The sequence below is a fragment of the Leopardus geoffroyi genome, chromosome D1 (assembly GCF_018350155.1).
Source record: "Leopardus geoffroyi isolate Oge1 chromosome D1, O.geoffroyi_Oge1_pat1.0, whole genome shotgun sequence".
NCBI classification, from domain to species: domain Eukaryota; kingdom Metazoa; phylum Chordata; class Mammalia; order Carnivora; family Felidae; genus Leopardus; species Leopardus geoffroyi.
The window spans coordinates 33,809,182-33,832,040 of record NC_059329.1 but is presented as its reverse complement, the minus strand read 5'-3'; the positions used below and the strand labels follow the sequence as shown (position 1 = coordinate 33,832,040).

The window sequence follows — 22,859 nt, the reverse complement described above, 5'->3', positions numbered from 1 at the left end:
GGAGCATTCCCTCCTTGTGGGCTCAAATTTTGTAACTTAAACTCCTGTTGGTCTACATTTTGAAACCTAAAATTTGTTTTAAGACTCAAATACTCAAAGTTTTGTTGTTGCTTTAAACTCAGACTCTTGGTTTCTCTGGCAATGCAGTTATCTCAAAATCTAACTGGCTTCTGATCTGTTTGCTTCCACACAATTCCATGTACTAGTAACTCCATTTAAAGTTATTTGCTGGAAATAATTAAGTCCCCAAGCCTCTTTTTCCTCAATATAATGGCAGCTACCTTGATATCATCAGGTTTGGTTGAGAATATCAAAACTCTTAATTTTGCCATGAGATTGATTTTTAATAGCCCCTTGTTACCCTTTGTCTTTTTATTCTTATTTCCTACTCTCTAGGATCTATAAAAAATGAGATTTTCTAACTGTATCAATTATGTATTCCCATAGCCATGCTGCATAAAAAAAAAACCAAAATAGCAGCTTAAATCAATAACCATTTATTATTTATAACAAAGCAGAAATGGTTGTGTATTTCTGCAGATTTGTCTCAGACTGGGTTGATACCAGCTGAACTAGATTATAAACATGTCAGCTAAAGAGTCCATCGGAAGTTGGCTGGCCTGGAATGTTCTTTGCCTAGACAATGTGGCTGTACTCCATGTGCTCTTTCATTCTCCTGAAGGCTAATTTAAATGGTTCTCATGGCAAAGGCAGGCTTCCAAGGGAAAGAGCAAAAGCACACAAATCTTTGTAAAGCTACATTTTAATACCCAAAGCAAGTCATAAGACAGCCCATATTCAAAGTACTTGTCAACAGACTATCTTTTTTGTCTTCCAAACTCCAATTATTTTTTAAGTTTATGTATTTATTTTGGGGGAGAGAGAGAGAAAGAGAGAGAGAGAGAGAAAATGTGCTCAACTGGAGGAGGAACAGAGAGAGAAAGGAAGAGAACGATTCCCAAGCAGGCTCCACACTGTCAGCTCAGAGCCACACACATGGCTCAATCCCAGGAACTGTGAGATCATGACCTGAACCGAAATCAAAAGATATGGATATAGAGAGTGATTAAGAATAGAGGCCATTTTTGCAATTAATCTACTTAATTGACCAGGGTCCCACATTTTGCAGTCTTTCTATTCTCATTAATTCTACTGACAATCCATCCTGTACTTTCCTGACCTAATCTCTTTTATCTAACATTTTAGTAAATAAAGCTGGTAACAATCCACACACACTTTTAATATTCTATTTTCCAATTCCTTGACTAGGCTATGTAAGCATATGGATGACCTTTCCAAACTATCAAAGGTATAAGTTTCACCAGATATTTTGCCACTACATAAACAGGATCTTCATTTTCTTATTCCCCAGTACCAGATCCTTATCTCTTTCATCCTGACTGTTCTAAATATTTTATGTCTTGTTATGACAGTTATACATTTTTATATGCCAATTTCTATGCTAGTAAAATAATGCTAGTTGGTATAATAAATAAATCTTCAAAATTAGGGCCTTAGCAGGGATAAATATTTATATATCATTCACATAGTATCCAAAGAGAATTTTTGATTGGCACTGGTGAAATAGTAGTTTGACACTTTCCTCCACACAGTCATTTAAAGACCTAATCTCTGCTATTTCAACCATTGACTTCCAAAATTGCCCTGGGCATTAAGATCCACTTAGTCAACAGGGAAAGACTGAATAGAGACTTGTTGGGGAATAATTCCACTACATTTCATGGTCAGAAATCAGTATCATGGTCATACCTATTTGCATAGAAAAAAAAGCAAACATGTACCCAGGAGAAAAAAGGAATGGATTCTGGGAAGGGTTGAGCTTCCTACTTTTTGCTATATGTTACATTTGTTTGGAAAATTATACTGTTTTTAATAGTTACCCTATTAATTTTACCATGCATTCCTAAAGTCTGGAGTTCATATCTTAACCATCTTCCCCAAAGTAAAGAACTTTAAGACATTTTAACTCTATTCCCTCCTTCTTTTTAATTACATGGTTTCTTATTTTATCATTACAAAGTTCCACAGAAGATTTATTTTGACATAAGTTAACTTTCTTTAAACATTTGGAAAACACTAAAATAATACTTTTAGTGTTTTACACTTTATTTATTTATTTGTGTACACTTTATTTTATTTGTTTACACATTTAGTGTTAACAAAAAATACCTAAAAGCTATTTTAAACTTTTATTATAAATAAAATATACCTTTTTATAGACATGCGACTTTCACAATAATTCATCCTATGTTTAGCTATAAAGATTGACTCAACAAATTCTAAAAAGCAGAAACTGTACAAGTCACTCTCTCTACCTATCAAAACATATGGCTTGTGGCTATGTCTGATATCAGAGGAAAAGACAGCCTTAAATGATTTTATTATTAACCATAAATAATAACTATATTGATCATTCAGCTCAAAAAGCTAGAAGTACAATATAAATGTACTGATCAAGAAAGAGGAATAAATAAATAAAAAAATGGAAACTCCTGAATTAAAATAAAAAAGTAAAAACTCAAAATTCTTATTTTAAAGACCAATAAAATAGACAAACTCTAACAAAGCTAATCATTTAAAAATCAATACATCTAATATTTATTGGGTACTCACTATTTGAAATGTATTTTGCTAAGTAATTTACAAAAACATAGCTCACTTAAAGCTCAAAATAATATGAGAATCATTATTTCATAAATTTATTAAATACTAATTATGTGCCTAGCACTCTATGAGACACTGTGAACATATTGACGAACAAGAGTGATAATGCCATTGCCCTCAAAATATTTCCATTCTTGGGGTGCCTGGGTGGTTCAGTCGGTTGAGCTTCTGACTTCGGCTTAGGTCATGATCTTGCAGCTCCTGAGTTCGAGCCCCGCTTTGGGCTCTGTGCTGACAGCTCAGAGCCTGGAGCCTTCTTCGGATTCGGTGTCTCCCTCTCTCTCTGCCCCAACCCACTCACATTCAGTCTCTGTCTCTCTCAAAAATAAATAAACATTAAGAAATTAAAAATATATATATTTCCATTTAAGGAGCAAATATCTCCATTTTACAGATGGAGAAATTAGATTTATTAACTTAGATAACTTTCCTAAGATCACATAGCATCTTTGTGTTCAAACTGTATTTTAACCTAAATTGTATTCCCTGAATTCCATGCTCTTAACCAACATGCAAAGCTAAACAAGTTGGGGGCAGGGATGACAGCATATACTACTAAAATTATAAAGTAAATACAAACATCCTTGCCATATTATTGCAAATATTTTTTTTGTTCGCTTGCTCTGTGCTAAGCTCTTTAAATAATTAATGTACACAACTACTCTCTGAAATAGATTGTATTATTTCCACCATATTTTACATTTGAGGCAACTGAAGGAATAAGATGTTAAATAACTTCTAGTTCCAGAGCTTTTTTATCCCCAGGAAGTCTAGCAATGGATCCCACATTTAACTACTACTACAATGTGCAACCACTCATTACTGAGGAATTTTTAAATAATTTTAAATCACTATTTATGCAGCTTATTGATAAAATGTTGAAATTATGGATGGAGTACTTGATTTTCTAGGGAAACCTGAATTGCCAAAGTTGACATAAGTAGAACCCAACACAATTAAAGAAAACCTAGAAGAAACTGCAATCATTGTAAAAAAAAAAACTAACTCCACTAATGATGGCAGACCTGGGTAACTTTTTTAACTTTTTTTGAAAATGCTATGAGTATCCTAAGGAACATATAATTTCCCTACTATTTAAGCTATCAGAGAGAGAGGGGGATATTCTGGCATGTTCACTAAGCTATCTTCCATCACTATGATACCAAATCTGTCAAAACTAGCTTGTAAACAAACCAACCACTAAAAAGTAAGCGCACACACAAACGAATAAACCTAATAAGCTGAAGACACTCTCACCTTTGAATATAGATGTAAAAATCCTCATTTAAAAAAATCACAAATTAATTTTCATACATATTAAAAGAATGATATGCCATGCCAATGTAAAGATTATTCTAAAATGCAAGGTTCATTCCTCCTGGATGTTGGATATATGTACCTACCTAAATAAATAAGAAAAATTGTCAAACTCTAATCCAGAAATTTCAATACTATGCTTATTCCTAAGGAACAAATCAAAAAGGTGTTCAAAATACATAGCATTGTTTATATTAGTGAACATTGCTATCTCCACTATAAGAAAAATTAGTGTAAAAAACTAATAATTAGCAATTACAATCTGTGGTAGAAGGTTATAAGAGATGTGAGTTATAGGAGATACACAAAGCACTTTGTTATTTAACAGAAAAAAAAAATCCCTGCAGACTTTGGTAAAGACTTTACTGAAGAGGAGGAATTTAGGATGGGCCTCAGAGGATTAGTAGGATTTTAACAGATATAATTGGAAACACACAGAGATATGTTTCTGGGTCACGAGATATGGAAGGAAATAGTGAGAAATCAAACTGAGAAAGTAGACTGGGTCAAAACCATAAAGTGCATTAAATATAGATAGTAATAAATAAATCAGCAGAACAGAACTGAGAAGCCTGAAACAAATTCAAGTATGTGAGAACCAATTATATGACAAATTTAAGATACCAAATATTGTGGGGAAAGGAGTTTTACTGTAATGATGCTGCAATAATTCCCTATCTCACACCAAAAACATGAATGTATTCCAGGTGGATTAAAGATCAAACTGTTCAAAACAAAAACAAAAAAACAAAACACAAAATACTGGCAGTAACAATGCATAAAATATGGACATAAACTTAGGTGTACATATAATTTTTTAAACAAACAAAAATTTAGAGGTTGTGAAGGAAACTATACATATGTTTGTTTCTTCTAACACTGTATATAAAAGTGTATTGTAGAAGCCACCATAAACTATTAATACCTGAGGGAGAATTTTTCTGAGAAACAAAGTCTTAGTAGCTCTAATACACAAAGAACTCTAAGAAATAAATTTTAGAAATGCAAATAGGCAAATAGAAAAATGAAAGAAAAAATAGAAAAAATAACATAAGCAAACAATTCAAAGAAAAGTAGATGCAAATAGCCAATAAAAATATAAAAAAGTTTCAATCTTCTTTGAGTTCAGAGAAATATTAAAGTAGCAACAAAACATCATTTTTTACCTCTCAATACTGACAAAAATTAAACAGATTGATCACATAAAATGGTTGCAAAGATATGGGGTAACAGCCTCATATATTACTGATAGATATGGAAACTGCTACTATATTATTGAAAAACAATCTGGTAGTACTTATTAAAATGAAAAATGTGGGTGCCCTTTGATCCATCAATTTCACTTTTGCGAATGTCTGCTGTAGAAAATAAAAGCTATAGTATATGATATATGTGCAAAGTTGTTTGTAGCAATATTGTTTCTTAGTGGGAAAAAATAAAAAGGAAAGGAGAGAAACTGGGACTACACTTAATGTCTAAATATAGGGGCTGGTTGATTTAATTCTGATATGTTTATATAATGGAATAATATATAGCCATCAAATAGAGTTAGTCAGAAGTTGATCTTGATTTTAATTTTTTTAGTAAATATCAAGTATATGACTTACATTTTTTTTTTTTTTTAATTTTTTTTTTCAACGTTTATTTATTTTTGGGACAGAGAGAGACAGAGCATGAATGGGGGAGGGGCAGAGAGAGAGGGAGACACAGAATCGGAAACAGGCTCCAGGCTCTGAGCCATCAGCCCAGAGCCCGACGCGGGGCTCGAACTCACGGGGCCGCGAGATCGTGACCTGGCTGAAGTCGGACGCTTAACCGACTGCGCCACCCAGGCGCCCCATGACTTACATTTTTAAACAAAACAAAAATAAATCATATGTATATATATATATATGTATATATATATATATATGCATCATTAAGACAAGGTAAGAGATAACAAACAAATTGCATTTGTCATTGAAAAAGAAGATACTTGCAGAGGTTGGAGCAAAAAGAGTTCTTAGTTCATTTAGTTCATGAGTCATTTGTTCAACGTATTGGAATAATAATACATTACTTTTGTAATTTCATAAATTACCTTTGCCATTCAAACAATCTTAAAATGTTTTTTTAAATAAAGCATAATGTTTTAAAATGTATAAAATATTGTCTCTGAATTGCCTTCCTGAAATATGAAAGAAAAGGAAACTATCTTCCTTGAATTTAACTATTTACCAGATAATACACATGGAAAGTGAAGTATATCAACCAGTACGTGGTCTTTAATTGTGATTACACTTTATTGCACTCAGCCGATTAAGTGCTTAAATTACCAGATAATAGAATCTATGTTCCTAATAATGGAAAGTGTATTAACAGTATTTTTGCTCTTTATTGTAGCCCAGTTCCAACAATCACATGGATGAAGGTTAATGGTTATATTCCTAGTAAGGCACGTCTGCGGAAATCTCAGGCAGTGCTGGAAATACCCAACGTGCAGCTGGATGATGCAGGCCTATATGAGTGCAGAGCTGAAAATTCACGTGGAAAAAACTCCTTCCGTGGACAATTACAAGTATACAGTAAGTGTTCTCAGCAAAGCATGATGCTCTAGTCATTCCCAAGGGTCAAATTGAAAACGCAAATTAATTTGAACGACATATTGTTTGTTAGGTAGTACATAAAAACCAAGTAATAATTTATAATCATACTATTTTTGCATGGTAAAACATCATGTAAAATTATGCTATACACAGAAGTGCTTTAAATTAAAAATGAATGGGGAAATAGCAGGTTCTTTGTATAGAATAGAGAGTGGCTATACTTAAAAATGCGATGTTTTTCTTGCACCAAAGCCATTCTCTGATAAATTAAAAATCTTGTAACCTTTATTAATTTATTCTTGCCATTGGCCTGAATCAGGAATTTCAATGTATTGCCCATGCACCAAATCCTGCCCAGATGTCACTTTTTTGAAAATAAAATTTTAGGGGCACCTGGGTGGCTCAGTCGGTTAAGCGTCCGACTTTGGCCAGGTCATGATCTCATGGTTCATGAGTTTGAGCCCTGCGTCAGGCTCTGTGCTGACGACTTAGAGCCTAGAGCTTGCTTCAGGTTCTGTGTCACCCTCTCTCTCTGCCCCTCCCCCACTCATACTCTGTCTCTCTTTCTCAAAAAAAATGAATCAACATTAAAAATTTTTTAAAAGAAAGAAAAGAAAATTTTACTGGAACACAACCACACCCAATTGTTTACATATTGTCTATGTCAGCTTTTACACTGCTATGGCAGAATGAGGCAGTTGAGACAGAATTAAGTAGCTGATTTGCAAAGCCTAAAATATCTACTATCTGGTCCTTTACAGAAAAACTTTTCTGACCCCTGGCCTATATTAATATATCTGTATGATAAATAGCCTCTACAACATACAAACATTTATATATCCAAAAATGCCAAAGAACCAACCAGGTTGTGTATAAGAACTGGGAAAATCTACTTCAAAAAATATCTACAATTTCATCTTTACTTCTGAGGATCATAAGTTGTATCTACTTTTCATATTTGCTTTTATAATGTACATTAAACATAATGGGTAAGTGATAGTATTCTTATTTCCTATATGAAGACACACACACACACACACACAAACACACACACATACACACAAAGAGGAACACTATAATCTAGAACATTGATATAAGAAAATTCAAATGCTTTCAATATAAAACTATCCAAATTGCCTATTTGGCTGAACCCACCAAACAACTACAACTGTCACTGTATCTCAAGATCCATTCACCTAAAAAGCTTAATGCCCTTCAAAGGAACTCTTAAAGAACAGTTTGAAACATTAATATCTGAATTTAAACTGGTTTTTCTTTCTTGATCTCTAATAACTCCCTTAGGAATTCAGTAGTCCAACCTTATTACTCTACCATACATATTTCATTCATTCATTTATTCAATTAATGTTTATTAAAAGCCTATTATCGCTCTACATACTAGCAGTAGAACTTTGAAGGAATTCGTGGTCCACCAGATTAGATGAAATGCAAACCCCACATTAGAACAGAGCATGTTGTCTGCAGTGATAAAGGCATGTGCAAAGGATTGTGGGAGCAGATTCTACTGCATCTACTGGGATGAATCAGAGAAAGCTTTCCAAAGGATATCTTTAAGCCTTTCTTTAAAGGCTAAACAGGGGAAAGCATCCTGAAGAAAAACATAGAGCCATTTAGAAGTTCGTAAGGTTGAAGTACTAGCACTGGTTTGTTTATTTAGGCCATGGGTATTATAGTTTGATGAAACTCACAAAGCAAACTGTTCACAATTTCTTACTACATCATTAAGTCAACTGTGTAGCCATAGGGGTAAAAATTCTTGCTTCTGTACCCCAATGAACAATAATTAACATTCAAATACATTATGTTGGTTTATACTCCAAAGTGTGAAGTTATACCAGTTTCTGTCTACAAATAAAAATCTGATACTGAAAGACAAGTGTTCAACCAGAGCATTGTCACTCAAAACCACACAAAGAAATACAAGGAGAGACTGTTACTCTTAAGGCAATTTGGGAAAATTTCCAAATCTTTCTGGGTGGTGAAAATTGGCCCACACCTAAGTTATAATTAGATTTACAGTACAGGACAGAACCTCCCACATGGCACTACTCCATTGTACCTCTCTCCATTCCAGCTACTTGATTCATAGTAGTAATGATTATTTCCAAGAAAAAAGAAAGAAAATTGATTTCACTCAATATTACTGGTTTGCCTTCTGGTAAGAGAGTGTACTACTAAGAAACAAACTGTGAACTCTCCTTGTCATGCACAATTAGATGTACAATGCAGGCCAGCCAGGTAAGGACAGACCTTCCCAAAACATGCATCATTTTGAATAGAGAATAATTAAGATTATTGACTAGAAAAAGAAACTGGTTGGGGCGCCTGGGTGGCGCAGTCGGTTAAGCGTCCGACTTCAGCCAGGTCACGATCTCGCGGTCCGTGAGTTCGAGCCCCGCGTCGGGCTCTGGGCTGATGGCTCAGAGCCTGGAGCCTGTTTCCGATTCTGTGTCTCCCTCTCTCTCTGCCCCTCCCCCGTTCATGCTCTGTCTCTCTCTGTCCCAAAAATAAATAAACGTTGAAAAAAAAAAAATTTAAAAAAAAAAGAAAAAGAAACTGGGCTAGCTGGCTACTCTGGTATATAACATCTGACAGTTTGGGAAGGTATCTTGGAAGAATTTGGCCTTTCACTGTAGCCCATTTTTAGGGTAGTTTTTCTACGCTGCTCCTGATTTTGCGCAAATAGTCCCAGTTTATGTCTGTAGCACTGGGACAATAACAAAAAGCTCTATTTCACTTCCAGAACTGTCTTGGTTATTACATAGTCACCCAATTTGTACTTTTAAATCTGTTGCCTTTGACATAGGGCTTTTCTCCTCACCCCTGAAACTCTGTAGAATTTAAGGATCTTGGCTAGCATTTCCTCCTGACAGTTGATACAGAATAGCATGATGCATGAATATTTCACTGTATCCATGGTTTGTATTTGGAATGTTCTCCTTTTAGGAGAATGGATTTTTGTTGGAAGTTCTGTAACCTGATCTTCACCCAATGAAAAAAGTAGAGGCTGACACTTTAACCTAAATGGTCAATACTCACTGAGTACTGAAAACATATAGTTTTTCTTGTGTTCTCACTGTCTTCGTGAAAGTGTAATTATGGGAATGTTTTACATGTTCAGTTAATTGTTTAGCTCAATGGATGAGCCAAGGTTTTAAGACAACCTTTCTAGTCTCTGTTTTTGTTGTTGTTGTTGTTGTTGGTCAAATCATTACAAAATGAGTGCCAACATAGGTGGTAGGCATAAATTTAAGCCACACGGTATTTATAATTAAGACTCGGTAGGGGTCCTTGGGTGACTCAGTTGGTTAAGCCTCTGACTCTTGATTTCAGCTCAGGTCATAATCTCACAGTGTGTGACATCAAGCCCCATGTCAGGTTCTGCACTGACAGTGTGGAGTCTGCTTGGGATTCTGTCTCTCCCGCTCTCTCTCTCTGTCCCTCCTCAATGCTCTCCCCCTCTCTCTCAAAAAAAATAATAATAATTTTAAAAAAAGATCTATATTGTAAACATAATGCAACAAATAACACAACAAAAAGTCCATGGTACTAAAATAATAAAAATAAAGGTAAATTTACAGGTGTTATTTAACCAATACATTCGAATAACAATACTCATGAAATCGAAAAAAAAAATTAAACTACAAAAAACATAATTGAATAAATTGAAAAAATAACAATTGAAACTTAGAAAAAAACTACATATGTATCCTATTAAATATGTCTTTTTTATAACATATGGTAGTTTTGTAGGTGAAATAATTTCTTTGATTATTTCTATGTCTTTTAACTTCTGATGATTAATCAAAGACTAGTCACACAAATTTACTAGTCACACAAATTTTTAGTCTTTATATTTCCAACATAAATTGAACCCTATTTGTTAAAGTTCTCAATTAAGATGAAAAGAAACAATGAAAAAACAAAAAGAAGAAAGAAGTAAGGAGGATAGGAGGAAAAGAGGAAGGAAAGAAGGAAATTAAAACAATTTTAAGCAGTTTTATATGCAAGGAGATCTCAACAGGAGGTATTTTGTGTAGAGAAAAATATTATATAAAGATGTGTGATCTATGAGTTTAAATATGTATCATGTGCCCCACAACTAATAATTTCCCCAAATATCCAATAAGAAATAGAATTTTATTTTAATTGTAGTGTAGTATTATAGATTTCCTTATTTTTAAAAGATCTGTGGAGAGTGCCCTCACAAATTTTAATGCCTTCCAATGTCTACAATTTGATTATTAAGCTTTTCCAAGACAAAGATTTGCTTTGTTTTGTTTTGTTATTTTTCCTATCAAGCATTCTGTTCAGCTGAATGGATAAACAAGATGTGATATATATATATACACACACACACACACACCATATATATATATGTTATACACACACACACACACACACACCATATATAACATATATATAGTGTGTGTGTGTGTATATATATATATATATATATATATATATATAACATATATATGGTGTGTGTGTGTATATATATATATACATACACACATACATATGGTGTGTGTGTATATACACACACACACACACATACATATGGTATATATGGTATACATATGGTATACATATATATATGGTATATACATAACCACAGAGTATTACGCGACAATCAAAAAGAATGAAATCTTGCCATTTGCAACTACATGGATGGAACTGGAGGGTATTATGCTAAGTGAAATTAGTCAGTCAGAGAAAGACAAAAATCATATGACTTCACTCATATGAGGACTTTAAGAGACAAAACAGATGAACATAAGTGAAGGGAAACAAAAATAATATAAAAAAAAGGGAGGGGGACAAAACAGAAGAGATTCATAAATATGGAGAACAAATTGAGGGTTACTAGAGGGGTTGTGGGAGGGGGGATGGGCTAAATGGGTAAGGTGCACTAAGGAATCTACTCCTGATATCATTGTTGCACTATATGCTAACTAATTTGGATGTAAATTTAAAAAAATAAAAAATAAAATTAAAAAAAGGAAACCTTATATGATTTAGACTCAAACTTGAATTATTAGAATTAAAAGAGACAAAGAAGAAAAGTAGAACATTCCAGGTGGATTTAACAATTTGAAGAAGATGCAGGGTGTTCTTGGGAGACAGTAAACCTGTGTGCTTGGATTACAAGGATCATGAATAGTATGAAGTAGACTGGCAAAGCAGGGTGGTAAAGTTTACAGAAAGCCCCAATGAGAAAGTAGAGTTTAATGTTACTTTTGTATCTTACCATTCCTATCAGCATTTTTAGCATGCATGAGAGATAACTAAAAAGGGACTCATTTTAAAAGACAGGCATGAAAGTCATGAAAGCTAGTATTTGAAGCTCACCATGGCAAGATTTTTGCTTGATAGCTCCTAGGCTGATGATATTGAATCAGATGTTGATGTTGGATCACAGAATGTGTTCAAAGGCCTACAAATTCTGAATATGCCAAAGTAAGGCTCCTTACAGTCATTATCTAGAAGACCAACGAGCTATTGAAAACAAAATTCCCATTCAGAGATCAGGAGAAGGCAAAACACACTAGGAATGCAATAAATGCTTCCAACTCATTTTTTAATCTTCCAGAGTAGAATGAAATAATTGTATGCTGCCTGGAGTCAGAAATATCTGACTTTGAATGTGGTTTCTATGCCTTATTAATTGTGTGACCTTGGGTAAATTTTTTTTTAACCTCTCTGAGCCAAAGTTTCCTGATTCATAAAATTAAATGTTTGTTTTCAGGATCGATGTAACAGGGATTAATTGATAATGTAGCTCAGTGTCTAGGACTAGTGATTAATAAATGAGAGTTCTTTCTCTCTCACTCTGTTTCCTTCCTTTTAAACTGCTTAGGTTTTGGACCCACTATTGTCCCTTTAGACCCACTATTCTAGTATTCAGGTGCAGTTTCCTTTAGTACATCTTCTTTCCTTTCTTGTGCTACCATATCCTATAGCATTGACGTTAGACTTCCTCTACCACAATATAAACTCCTAAAAAAGAAATAACATAGATGCTCCTATATCCTTAATAACTTCTAAGACCAAGAAAGGACTAAATAGTATGAAGTGAATGAATCAGTGATCAAAGTCCTCACTGTCACAAAGTAAAATAAGTTACAGGTTAATGCCAAAAACTTTGCTAGAGAAAAATAATTGTTCAATATTTATAACTATTGTTTCAGTTTTTTCAGTGTTTTGGGGGACAAAGAGACATTTGTTTTCAGTAGTTTTATTTCAAAAATTATCCAATGGAGGAAAGACACTATTTTGTGTCTTACAGGTTGTAAACAAGTACATTATCTCTTTCTTGATAAAGTAGTTTTTTCTCTGTTGTAATTTTGAAAAAGGATTTTAAAAAGTTTTGAAGAATGTTAATAAATACATAAAAAATTTTACACCAAGAGAAATTTGAATTAACAAATTATATTTCCTATGCAATTCAATGTATTTTAGAAAAAAACAAAAATAAAAAAGCAAAGCAATTATTCAATAAATGGTCTTTTTGTATTATATCACCTTGCACTAACGCTGCCTCAATGTCTGGAAAAAAAGGATGCCTCTAAGTACTTGATTTCCTATTAAACAAGTTCTGATACCTTGGGGAGACTGTAGCCACTTGCTGTAAGTTGGGTAAAACAATAAGATATACTTGACCTAGCTTACAAAAGTGTTTTAAATTATCAAAATATTATCACTGCTATATCTTTTTACACAGGAAATAGAGTTCTGTGTGCAATGCAATGTTGTGCTTCTTCTGAATACCTACAATTATGTGAACTGATAAAAAAAAATTAATGCAAGTAATATTTCCACATGAATTTTGAATTTGGTAAAGTGTTTGAAAAATGAAGTCATCCTTATTTAATTCTTAAACTCTTACAGCTTATCCACACTGGGTAGAAAAACTGAATGACACTCAGTTGGACAGTGGGAGCCCTCTCCGATGGGAATGTAAGGCTACTGGAAAACCCCGACCCACATACCGTTGGCTGAAGAATGGAGTGTCCCTCTTGCCTCAGGTACTGTTGGTAACTGTTAATCTGTTCCAGTGTAATTTTAACAGGATTTCACACAGGATATGACAAACTATCCTCCTTTTGTCTTATTGAAAGTCATTTCTTATATATGCCTCCTAATGTAGTGAAGTGAGAAATAAAATGTATCTATAAATAAATTTTTTAACAACGTTTATTTTTATTTTTGAGACAGAGACAGAGCATGAATGGGGGAGGGTCAGAGAAAGAGGGAGACACAGAATCCAAAACAGGCTCCAGGCTCCAAGCTGTCAGCATAGAGCCTGACGCAGGGATCGAACTCACGAACCGCGAGATCATGACCTGAGCTGAAGTCAGACGCTTAACTGACTGAGCCACCCAGGCGCCCCTAAAATTTTCTTTTCAATTACCTCATTAATTTTTGAGGAACATGTTGTTAGTTTAAGTTTTATTTGATCCTATAAATTCATGGGAAAATATCAATTATTATCATAGATTCATTGCTGTCTCTAGCTGACTTTTAGATATCATCTAGCTTGTTGTGTCACTTTGCAGATGGTGGAATTTGCCCCAGAAGTAAAGTGATTTGTCCAAGATCATGTATCTGGTGAGAGACGAGACTATTATAGAATCCTAGCTTTCTGTATCTTGGACAGGTTCTGTGACATCCTACTTAATAGGATTTAAAAAACTAAATTTTTTTTTAGTAACTCTGCATATTTTTGAAACATGTACTGGATTTGAAAATAAATCGATTACTGTTTAGTTTTAAAATGATGGTAATAATTTTAGCCAACTCCCTTGTATGGCCTTTGCAGAAAGGAGGGCAAGGCGAGAATAGTTCACTATTTATGGCCAAAAATGGAAGGGTGGTATATGAGGTTGAAATTCCGAACACAGATTATTCCCAGGTCCTACCACTACCAAGAGGTCTCTTGTCTGTCATTCACCTCTTTGGGCTTCAGTTCGCTCCTTTATAAAATGAAGAGATTGGATCATATCATCCCCACAGTCCCATCCAGCTCCAACATTCTCTTATAAAACCGGTTAGGCCAAAACAAAACACAATTACAGAAAACGAATACAGAAATACAAATAACTATAGAGCCATTAAAACTGAGGGTGTGAGAATCCTGAGTCATTGATTCGTTGTCTCTTTCTCTCTAATTTCCTGGGGATACCAGATAAACCTTGAGAAAAGACTATGCTGGTCATATTTTCTTTCAGCATCCCAGTAAATTAAATTCCACTGGCAGATAATACTGTTGCAAAGTGAATGGGCTTACTTTGAAAATTATGTAAACTTACTTGGCATCTCTCTTGATAGGTAAACCACTGATCACTAAAATTGAAAGAATTATTTGTTTGGCATTAAGTAGACAGGATACCTTAACAGCATTTTAAATTTCAAATTTGTTTTTGAAATGAGCTCTTGGCTTCAGTTGACCTCAATTTGCACATGCTCAGTTTTCTGAATTCTATATTAAATTTTATCTGATAATGAGTTTATATTTTGTGGTCAATAATTTTGTACAGAATCCAGTTGCAGGGCAGTTTTTTTATTTGTTTTAGTTTGTCAGGAAGTGAGAAAAGGTAAACTCCTGATCACATTAATATAACAAAGGGATTTTTTTTTAATTTTTATGTTTATTTATCTTTTTGAGAGAGAGAAAAAGTATGAGTAGGGGAAGGGCAGAGAGAGGGATAGAGAGAATCCTAAGCAGGTTCCACACTGCCAGCATGGATCCCGATGCAGGGCTTCAGCCCACAAACCACAATATCATGACCTAAGCCAAAGTCAGACACTTAACTGAGCCACACAGGTGCTCCTAGCAAAAGGATTCTTCGTTTGACCTGGGCTGGTTTTAACTTTGATCTTACTTGTCTACAGTCACAATTTTTTCCACATGTGAACCCCTTCTTCTTATGTAAAATGAGTTCAACCAAAAGCATTATCTGCTGATTATATTTTATAGGCTGATCTAGTATATCAAAAAAAAACAAAACTGCTCAGTATAAAAACAAAACTGAAACTAAAACTCCTAAGAATAACTACAGTAAAATACTGTTATGATGTCTTTTTTTTTTAATTTTTTTTTTCAACGTTTATTTATTTTTGGGACAGAGAGAGACAGAGCATGAACGGGGGAGGGGCAGAGAGAGAGAGGGAGACACAGAATCGGAAACAGGTTCCAGGCTCTGAGCCATCAGCCCAGAGCCCGACGCAGGGCTCGAACTCACGGACCGCGAGATCGTGACCTGGCTGAAGTCGGACGCTTAACCGACTGCGCCACCCAGGCGCCCCTGTTATGATGTCTTTTTTGACCAAGAAATAGTTATAATTTACAAAAGACATTTTATCATAAAATAATGAACAGTAAATTTGTGTTATTAACTTGTCAAATAATGTTCAACTGCATTCATCGGAGGCTTCTTTCCCTCGGCCTAGAAGAGAGTAACTGCAAAATCTGTATGATTTATTCATTTTCTTTATCTATTTATTTTTATTTTATTACAGAATAGGATTGAGATGGTTAATGGAGTATTGATGATCCACAACGTGAATCAATCAGATGCTGGAATGTATCAGTGTTTGGCCGAAAATAAATACGGAGCCATTTTTGCGAGTGCTGAGCTGAAGATTCTAGGTATGCAATCTAAGTAAATAAATAGGAAAAATGTGTTGCTTCTTTTCATGCTTTAATTCTTACCATACTGAAGTTTTATGATGTAATTGTAAAAATCTAGTTTACTACTTTAAAAGAAATGATATGTTTTCCTGATATATGTTTTTAAGCTTTTGCAGGACAAGTTTACATTGCGTACAGTTTGTCCCATCACTTTTTTTATAAGGTCTTTTCAACTTTAGTTTTAATAGGTTTACACACTATCTTTTTTATGGTATATAAAAATCATGTAAGAGATATGTTAATTTTCATAAAATAATATCTTGAGGGCAGGGGATCATAATGCCGATTTCTAGCAGCCTCTCCCTGCTTCCATAGCAATGCTAATATTTACCCACACAGCTCTTACCAATAGGCAAGACAACATTCCAAGGGAAAGATAGCACTCTGAGTGAGGTAAAGCACCCTCTCATCATGGGGTATCTACTATTATTAGCCTTACCTGAAAGGGAAAGCCTTTCTGAGACTAAGCCCAGCTGTCTCAGAGGGTTACACCCTTGATAGTAGTGTAACCAGGACACTGGCACTTCACTATTAAAGAACCACAAGAAAGATTCCATCCAGTGGAACAGGCTACTCAATCGAACATGTTTGGGCCACAGGAATGGATTTTACTTTTTTGCATTCTAGTTTCCTAAACTTTGCTCTGGGATATTTGTAATACAAAGAAAGAGACTTGAGTGATCAAAATTCACTGTCTCCCAAGGTGGGTAGGAGCCCAAGTGTACTTTCTTGCTCTGCACTAAAATTCCCATAGCACAATATTAACAGAAATACCCAAGATCCCAGGAATCTGGAAACTTACCACTTACATATCAGCTAAATGTAATATTCTATAAATCACCTTATTGAATTATGAATGTTTGCACTTAGAATTTCTCCATATTGTGATAAACCCACTTAGAGTAGATTTCCAAATTTCCATCTCCTGCAGTATAATCAATCAAATATGAATGTACTTTCATGTCAGTTTATACTCCAATATTTCTGGATGAAGAAGCTAATTCAGCCTTAATTGTTTACATAGAAATATTCTCAAATGTGTCATTTTCTCATTCACTAGACATATTTTCAAAAGTACCTCTTATAAGTTCTACTCCTAGTAGACATACAAAATCATTTAGCCTAGTAGGCTAGGATTTTGATGGTTTCCTGTCTCAGTTTAGGTTTTTCTCCATTTTGAAAAAAAATTTTTTTCAACGTTTATTTATTTTTGGGACAGAGAGAGACAAAGCATGAACGGGGGAGGGGCAGAGAGAGAGGGAGACACAGAATCGGAAACAGGCTCCAGGCTCTGAGCCATCAGCCCATAGCCTGACGCGGGGCTAGAACTCATGGACCGCGAGATCGTGACCTGGCTGAAGTCGGACGCTTAACCGACTGCGCCACCCAGGCGCCCCATAGGTTTTTCATCCATTTTGAATTTACTTTTGTGTATGGTGTAAGAAAGTGGTCCAATTTCATTCTTCTGCATGTTGCTGTCTAGTTCTCCAAGCACCATTTGCTAAAGAGACTGTCTTTTTCACGTTACATACTCTTCCCTGCTTTGGCAAACATTAGTTGCCCATATATTTGTGGGTCCATTTCTGGGTTCTCTATTCTATTCCATTGATCTATGTGTCCATTTTTGTGCCCCTACTGTACTGTCTTTTTAAAAAATATTTTAATGTTTATTTATTTTTAAGCGAGACAGAGAGAGTGCGAGCAGGGGAGGGGCAGAGAGAGAGGGAGACACAGAATCTGAAGCAGGCCCCAGGCTCTGATCTGTCAGCACACAGCCTGATGCAGGTCTTGAACCCACAAACCATGAGACCACGACCTGAGCCGAAGTCAAACGCTCAACCAACTGAGCCACCCAGGCGCCCCATACCATATTGTCTTGATGATCATCGCTTTGTACTACAGCTTAAAGTCTGAGATTCTGATGCCTCCAGCTTTGGTTTTCTTTCAACATTATTTTGGCTATTCAGGGTCTTTTCTGGTTCCATATAAATTTTAGGATTGTTTATTCCAGCTCTGTGAAGAATGCTGGTGTTATTTTGATAGGGATTGCATTGAATGTATAGATTGCTTTGGGTAGTATTGACATTTTAACAATATTTGTTTTTCCAATTCATGAGCATGGAATGTTTTCCATTTCTTTGTGTCTTCTTCCGTTTCTTTAATAAGCTTTCTATAGTTTACAGCATACAGATCTTTTACCTCTTTGGTTAGGTTTATTCCTAGGTATTTTATGTTTTTTGGTGCAATTATAAATGGGATCAATTCCCTGATATCTCTTTCTGTTGCTTCACTATTGGTGTATAGGAATGCAACCGATTCTTGTACATGGATTTTATATCCTATGACTTTGCTGAATTCATGGATCAGCTCCAGCAGTTTTTTTTTTTGGTGGAGTCTTTCAGGTTTTCCATGTAGAGCATCATGTCATCTGAAAACAGCTAAAGTTTCACTTCTTCTTTGCCATTTTGGATGCCTTTTATTTCATTTTGTTGTCTGACTGCTGAGGCTAGGACTTCCAACACTAAGTTGAAGAAGAGTGGTGAGAGTGTATATCCCTGCCGTGTTCCTGATCTTAGGGGGAAAGCTGTTTTTCATCATTAAGGATGATATTAGCTGTGGGCTTTCACATATGGCTTTTATGATGGTAAGGCATGTTCCTTCTATCCCAACTTTCTTGAGGGTTTTTATCAAGAAAGAATGCATCTGTTGACATGGTCATATGGTTCTTATACTTTTCTTCTATTAACGTGGTGTAGCATATTGATTGATTTGCTAATATTGTACCAGCATGCAATCCAGGAATAAATCCCACTTGATCATGGTGAATGATTCTTTTAATGTACTATTGAATTCAATTTGCTAGTATCTTGACAATTTTTACATCCTTCCTCATCAGGGATATTGGTTTGTAATTCTCCTTTTTAGTGGGGTCTTTGTCTGGTTTTGGAATCAAGGTAAGGCTGACTTCATAGAATGAGTTTGGAAACTTTCCTTCCATTTCTATTTCCTGAAACGGTTTGAGAGAATAGGTATTAACTCTGCTTAAATGTCTGGTAGAATTCCTGTAGAATGCTATCCGGTTCAGGACTCTTATTTGTTGGGAGGTGTTTGATAACTGATTCAATATCTTTGCTAGTTATAGGTCTGTTCAAATTTTCTATTTCTTCCTGTTTGAGTTTTGGTAGTGTGTGTCCAGGAATTTGTCCATTTCTTAAAGATTTTCCAGTGCATATAATTTTTCAGAGTATTATTTTATAATTGTTTATATTTCTGTGGTATTGGTTGTGATCTTCCTCTTTCATTCATGATTTTATCTATTTGAGTCCTCTCTCTTTTTGAGAAGTCTGGCTAGGGGCTTATCAATTTATTTATTCTTTCAAAAAAACAGCTCCTAATTTCATTGATCTGTTCTACTGTATTTTTGGTTTTGATAGCATTGATTTTTGCTCTAATCTTTCTTCTGCTGGCTTTAGGCTGTATTTGCTGTTCATTTGCTAGCTCCCTTAGGTGTAAGGTTAGGTTGTGTATTTGGGATCTTTCTTGCTTCTTGAGATAGGCCTGAACTGCAATGTCTTTTCCTCTTAGGACTGCCTTTGCTTGCATCCCAAAGGGTTTGGCCTGTCATGTTTTCATTTTCCTTTGCCTCCATGTAATTTTTAATTTCTTCTTTAATTTCCTGGTTAGCTCATTCATTATTTAGTAGGATGTTCTTTAACCTCCATGTATTTGGGGGCTTTCGAAATTTTTTCTTGTGGTTGATTTAAAGTTTCCTGGCATTGTGGTCTGAAAATACGCATGGGATGATATCAATCTTTTTTTCACCTATTGAAAGATGCTTTGACTCAATATGTGATGTATTTTGGAGACTGTCCCATGTACACTTGAGAAGAATGTGTATTCTGCTGCTTTAGGATGAAATGTTCTAAATATATCTATTAAGTCCATCTGGTCCAATGTGTCATTCAGAGCCATTGTTTCCTTGTTGATTTTCTGCCTAAATGATCTGTCCATTGCTATAAATGAAGTGTTAAAGTCACCTACAATTATGGTATTATTATCAATAGTTTTGTTTGTTTGTGATTAATCGATTTATATATTTGGGAATCACATTGGGGGCATAAATATTTACAATTGTTAGTTCTTCTTGCTGGGTAGACCCCTTAATTCTGATATAATGCCCTTCTTCATCTCTTGTTACAATCTTTGTTTTAAACTCTAGTTTGTCTTGAGGCACTTGGGTGGCTCAGCCAGTTAAACGTCTGACTTCAGTTCAAGTCATGATCTCATGGTTCATGAGTTTAAGCCTTACATCGGGCTCTGTGCTGACAGCTTAGAGCCTGGAGCCCGTTTTGGATCTGTGTCTCCCTCTCTCTCTGCCCCCTCCCCCACTCATGCTCTGTCTCTCTCTCTATCAAAAATAAACATTAAAAAATTGTAAGAAAATAAAAAATAAAATCTAGTTTTCTGATATAAGTATGGCTACTCTGGCTTTCTTTTGATGTCCATTAGCATGATAAATGATTCTCCATCCCCTCACTTTCAATCTTCAGGTGTCCTCAGGTCTAAAATCCATCTCTTGTAGGCAGCATATACTTGGTAATTGGATCTGTTTTGTTTTTGTTTTTGTTTTTGTTTTTGTTTTTTGTCTGTTTGTTTGTTTTTAACGATCTGATACCCTATGTCTTTTGATTGGGGCATTTAGTCCATTCACATTCAGAGTGATTATTGAAAGATATTAATTTAGTGACATTTTTTATCTGTAGATTTTATATTTGTTGTGATGTTTTCTGGTTCTTTGTAGTCTTTGCTCCTTTCGATTCACAGAGTCCCCCTTAGGATCTCTTGCAGGGCTGATTTAGTGACCACAAACTCCTTTAGTTTTTATTTGTTTGGGGAAGTCTTTATCTCTCCTTCTATTCTGAATGACAGCCTTGCTGTATAAAGGATTCTTGGCTGCATATTTTTCCTATTCAGCACATTGAATATTTCCTGCCAGTTCTTTCTAGCCTGCCAAGTTTAAGTGGAGATGTCTGCTACTAACCTTATGTGTCTACCCTTGTAGGTTAAAGACCTTTTGTCCCTAGCTGCTTTCAGAATTCTCTATTTATTTATTTATTTTGCTAGTTTCACTATGATATGTCATGGTGTCCTGTTTTTGTTGATTTTGAAGGGCAATCTCTATGCCTTTTGGACTTGGATACCTGTTTCTTTCCCCAGATTAGGGAAGTTCTCAGCTATAATATGTTCAAATAAACCTTCTGCCCCTTTTTCTGGCTCTTCTTTTTCTGGGGCTCTTATCATACAGATATTGTTTTGTTTCATGGAATCACTTAGTTTTCTATTTCTCCCCTTATGATCTAGTAATTTCCTTTCCCTCTTTTTTTCCAGCTTCATTTTTTCCATAATTTTATCTTCTATTTCACCTATTCTCTCCTCTGCTTCGTCCATCCTTGCTGTCACTGTATCTAGTTTATTGTGCATCTCAGTTATAGCATTTTTGCTTCACCTTGACAAGTTCTGCTGATCTCTACAGCAAGAGTTTCTCTGGTGTCTTCTATGCTTTTTTTTTAAGCCCAGCTATGAGTCTTATGACTGTCATTCTGAATTCTTGTTCAGATTAATTTTTTATATCTGATTTGAGCAATTCTCTGGCTGTGATTTTTCTTGACCTTCCTTTTGGGGAGAATTCCTCTGTACTGTCATTTTGGCTAAGTTTCTATCTTTTGCATGTCTTAAAAGCTTGTTATGTGTCCTGCACTTTAGAGTACTATTATATTAAAAAGGAGTCATACATTGTCCAGGGCCTGGCACTCCAGAAAGTGTTTTTGGTGAATGCTGTTTGCACTCTATTGTTATGTTTTGGCTGCTCTATCCCACCTCTGCAGAGCTCCTCCTCACTTGTAGTGGTGGAATGTTTGGATGTTCAATCAGATGTGTTTTGATTTGTTTGTTGAAGTAACCCTGGAAAATAAAAAAAAGAAAGAAAGAAAAAAAAAAAGAAAGAAAGAAAGACAAGGGAACCTTGACCTCATAAAAAAAGAAAAATGAAAGGGGAGAAAAAAAAGAGAATCAAAAAACCATGAGGCTAATTTCAGAGAAGGAGAAATGAAAATAAAGAAGAAAGAGAAAAAATAGAAAAAGGATAGAATGAAAATGCCTGAAAATGCATGAATAAGAACTGACCAAAAATAAATCAGAAACTATAAGCTTGATTTAAAAAAAAAAAAAAGGAAGAGGGAAGGAAAATATAAATAAAATAATAAAAGAGAAAAACAGTTTGTCTGTTGGTGCCTGGGAACGGTGGCTGTGCTGCTCTGGTGGAGAGGCTGGCTGCATTGGATGAGTCAGTCTTGCTCCAGTAAATAAGCAGTTGCCAGGCACAGAGGGGCAGGGTTTTGCCCTGCCTCCACTGGGGGCTGTTGTGCTTCTCTCTGAAGTCCCACCATGTTGATGCTGAGGGGAAAAATGGTGACATTCCAGGCTCTTCTCCCCATACCAGGGACCTCAAACCATGCTGTTCAGGCAGTCAGTTTTCCCTGCTCCACAGTTCACCTTCT

The 22,859-nt window shown here is 35.1% G+C and overlaps 1 protein-coding gene across 2 annotated transcripts in view; it reads left to right on the top strand.

Annotated features, from left to right (window-relative positions):
• CNTN5 (contactin 5) overlaps positions 1-22,859 on the top strand; it is a 1,378,474-nt gene that overhangs the window by 1,064,528 nt on the left and 291,087 nt on the right. For both annotated transcript variants that reach the window (XM_045483542.1, XM_045483543.1), the window contains 3 exons: positions 6,385-6,566; positions 13,500-13,636; positions 16,131-16,260. In XM_045483542.1, the coding sequence (XP_045339498.1) occupies positions 6,385-6,566; positions 13,500-13,636; positions 16,131-16,260 (449 nt within the window). The remainder of the gene's footprint in view (positions 1-6,384; positions 6,567-13,499; positions 13,637-16,130; positions 16,261-22,859) is intronic.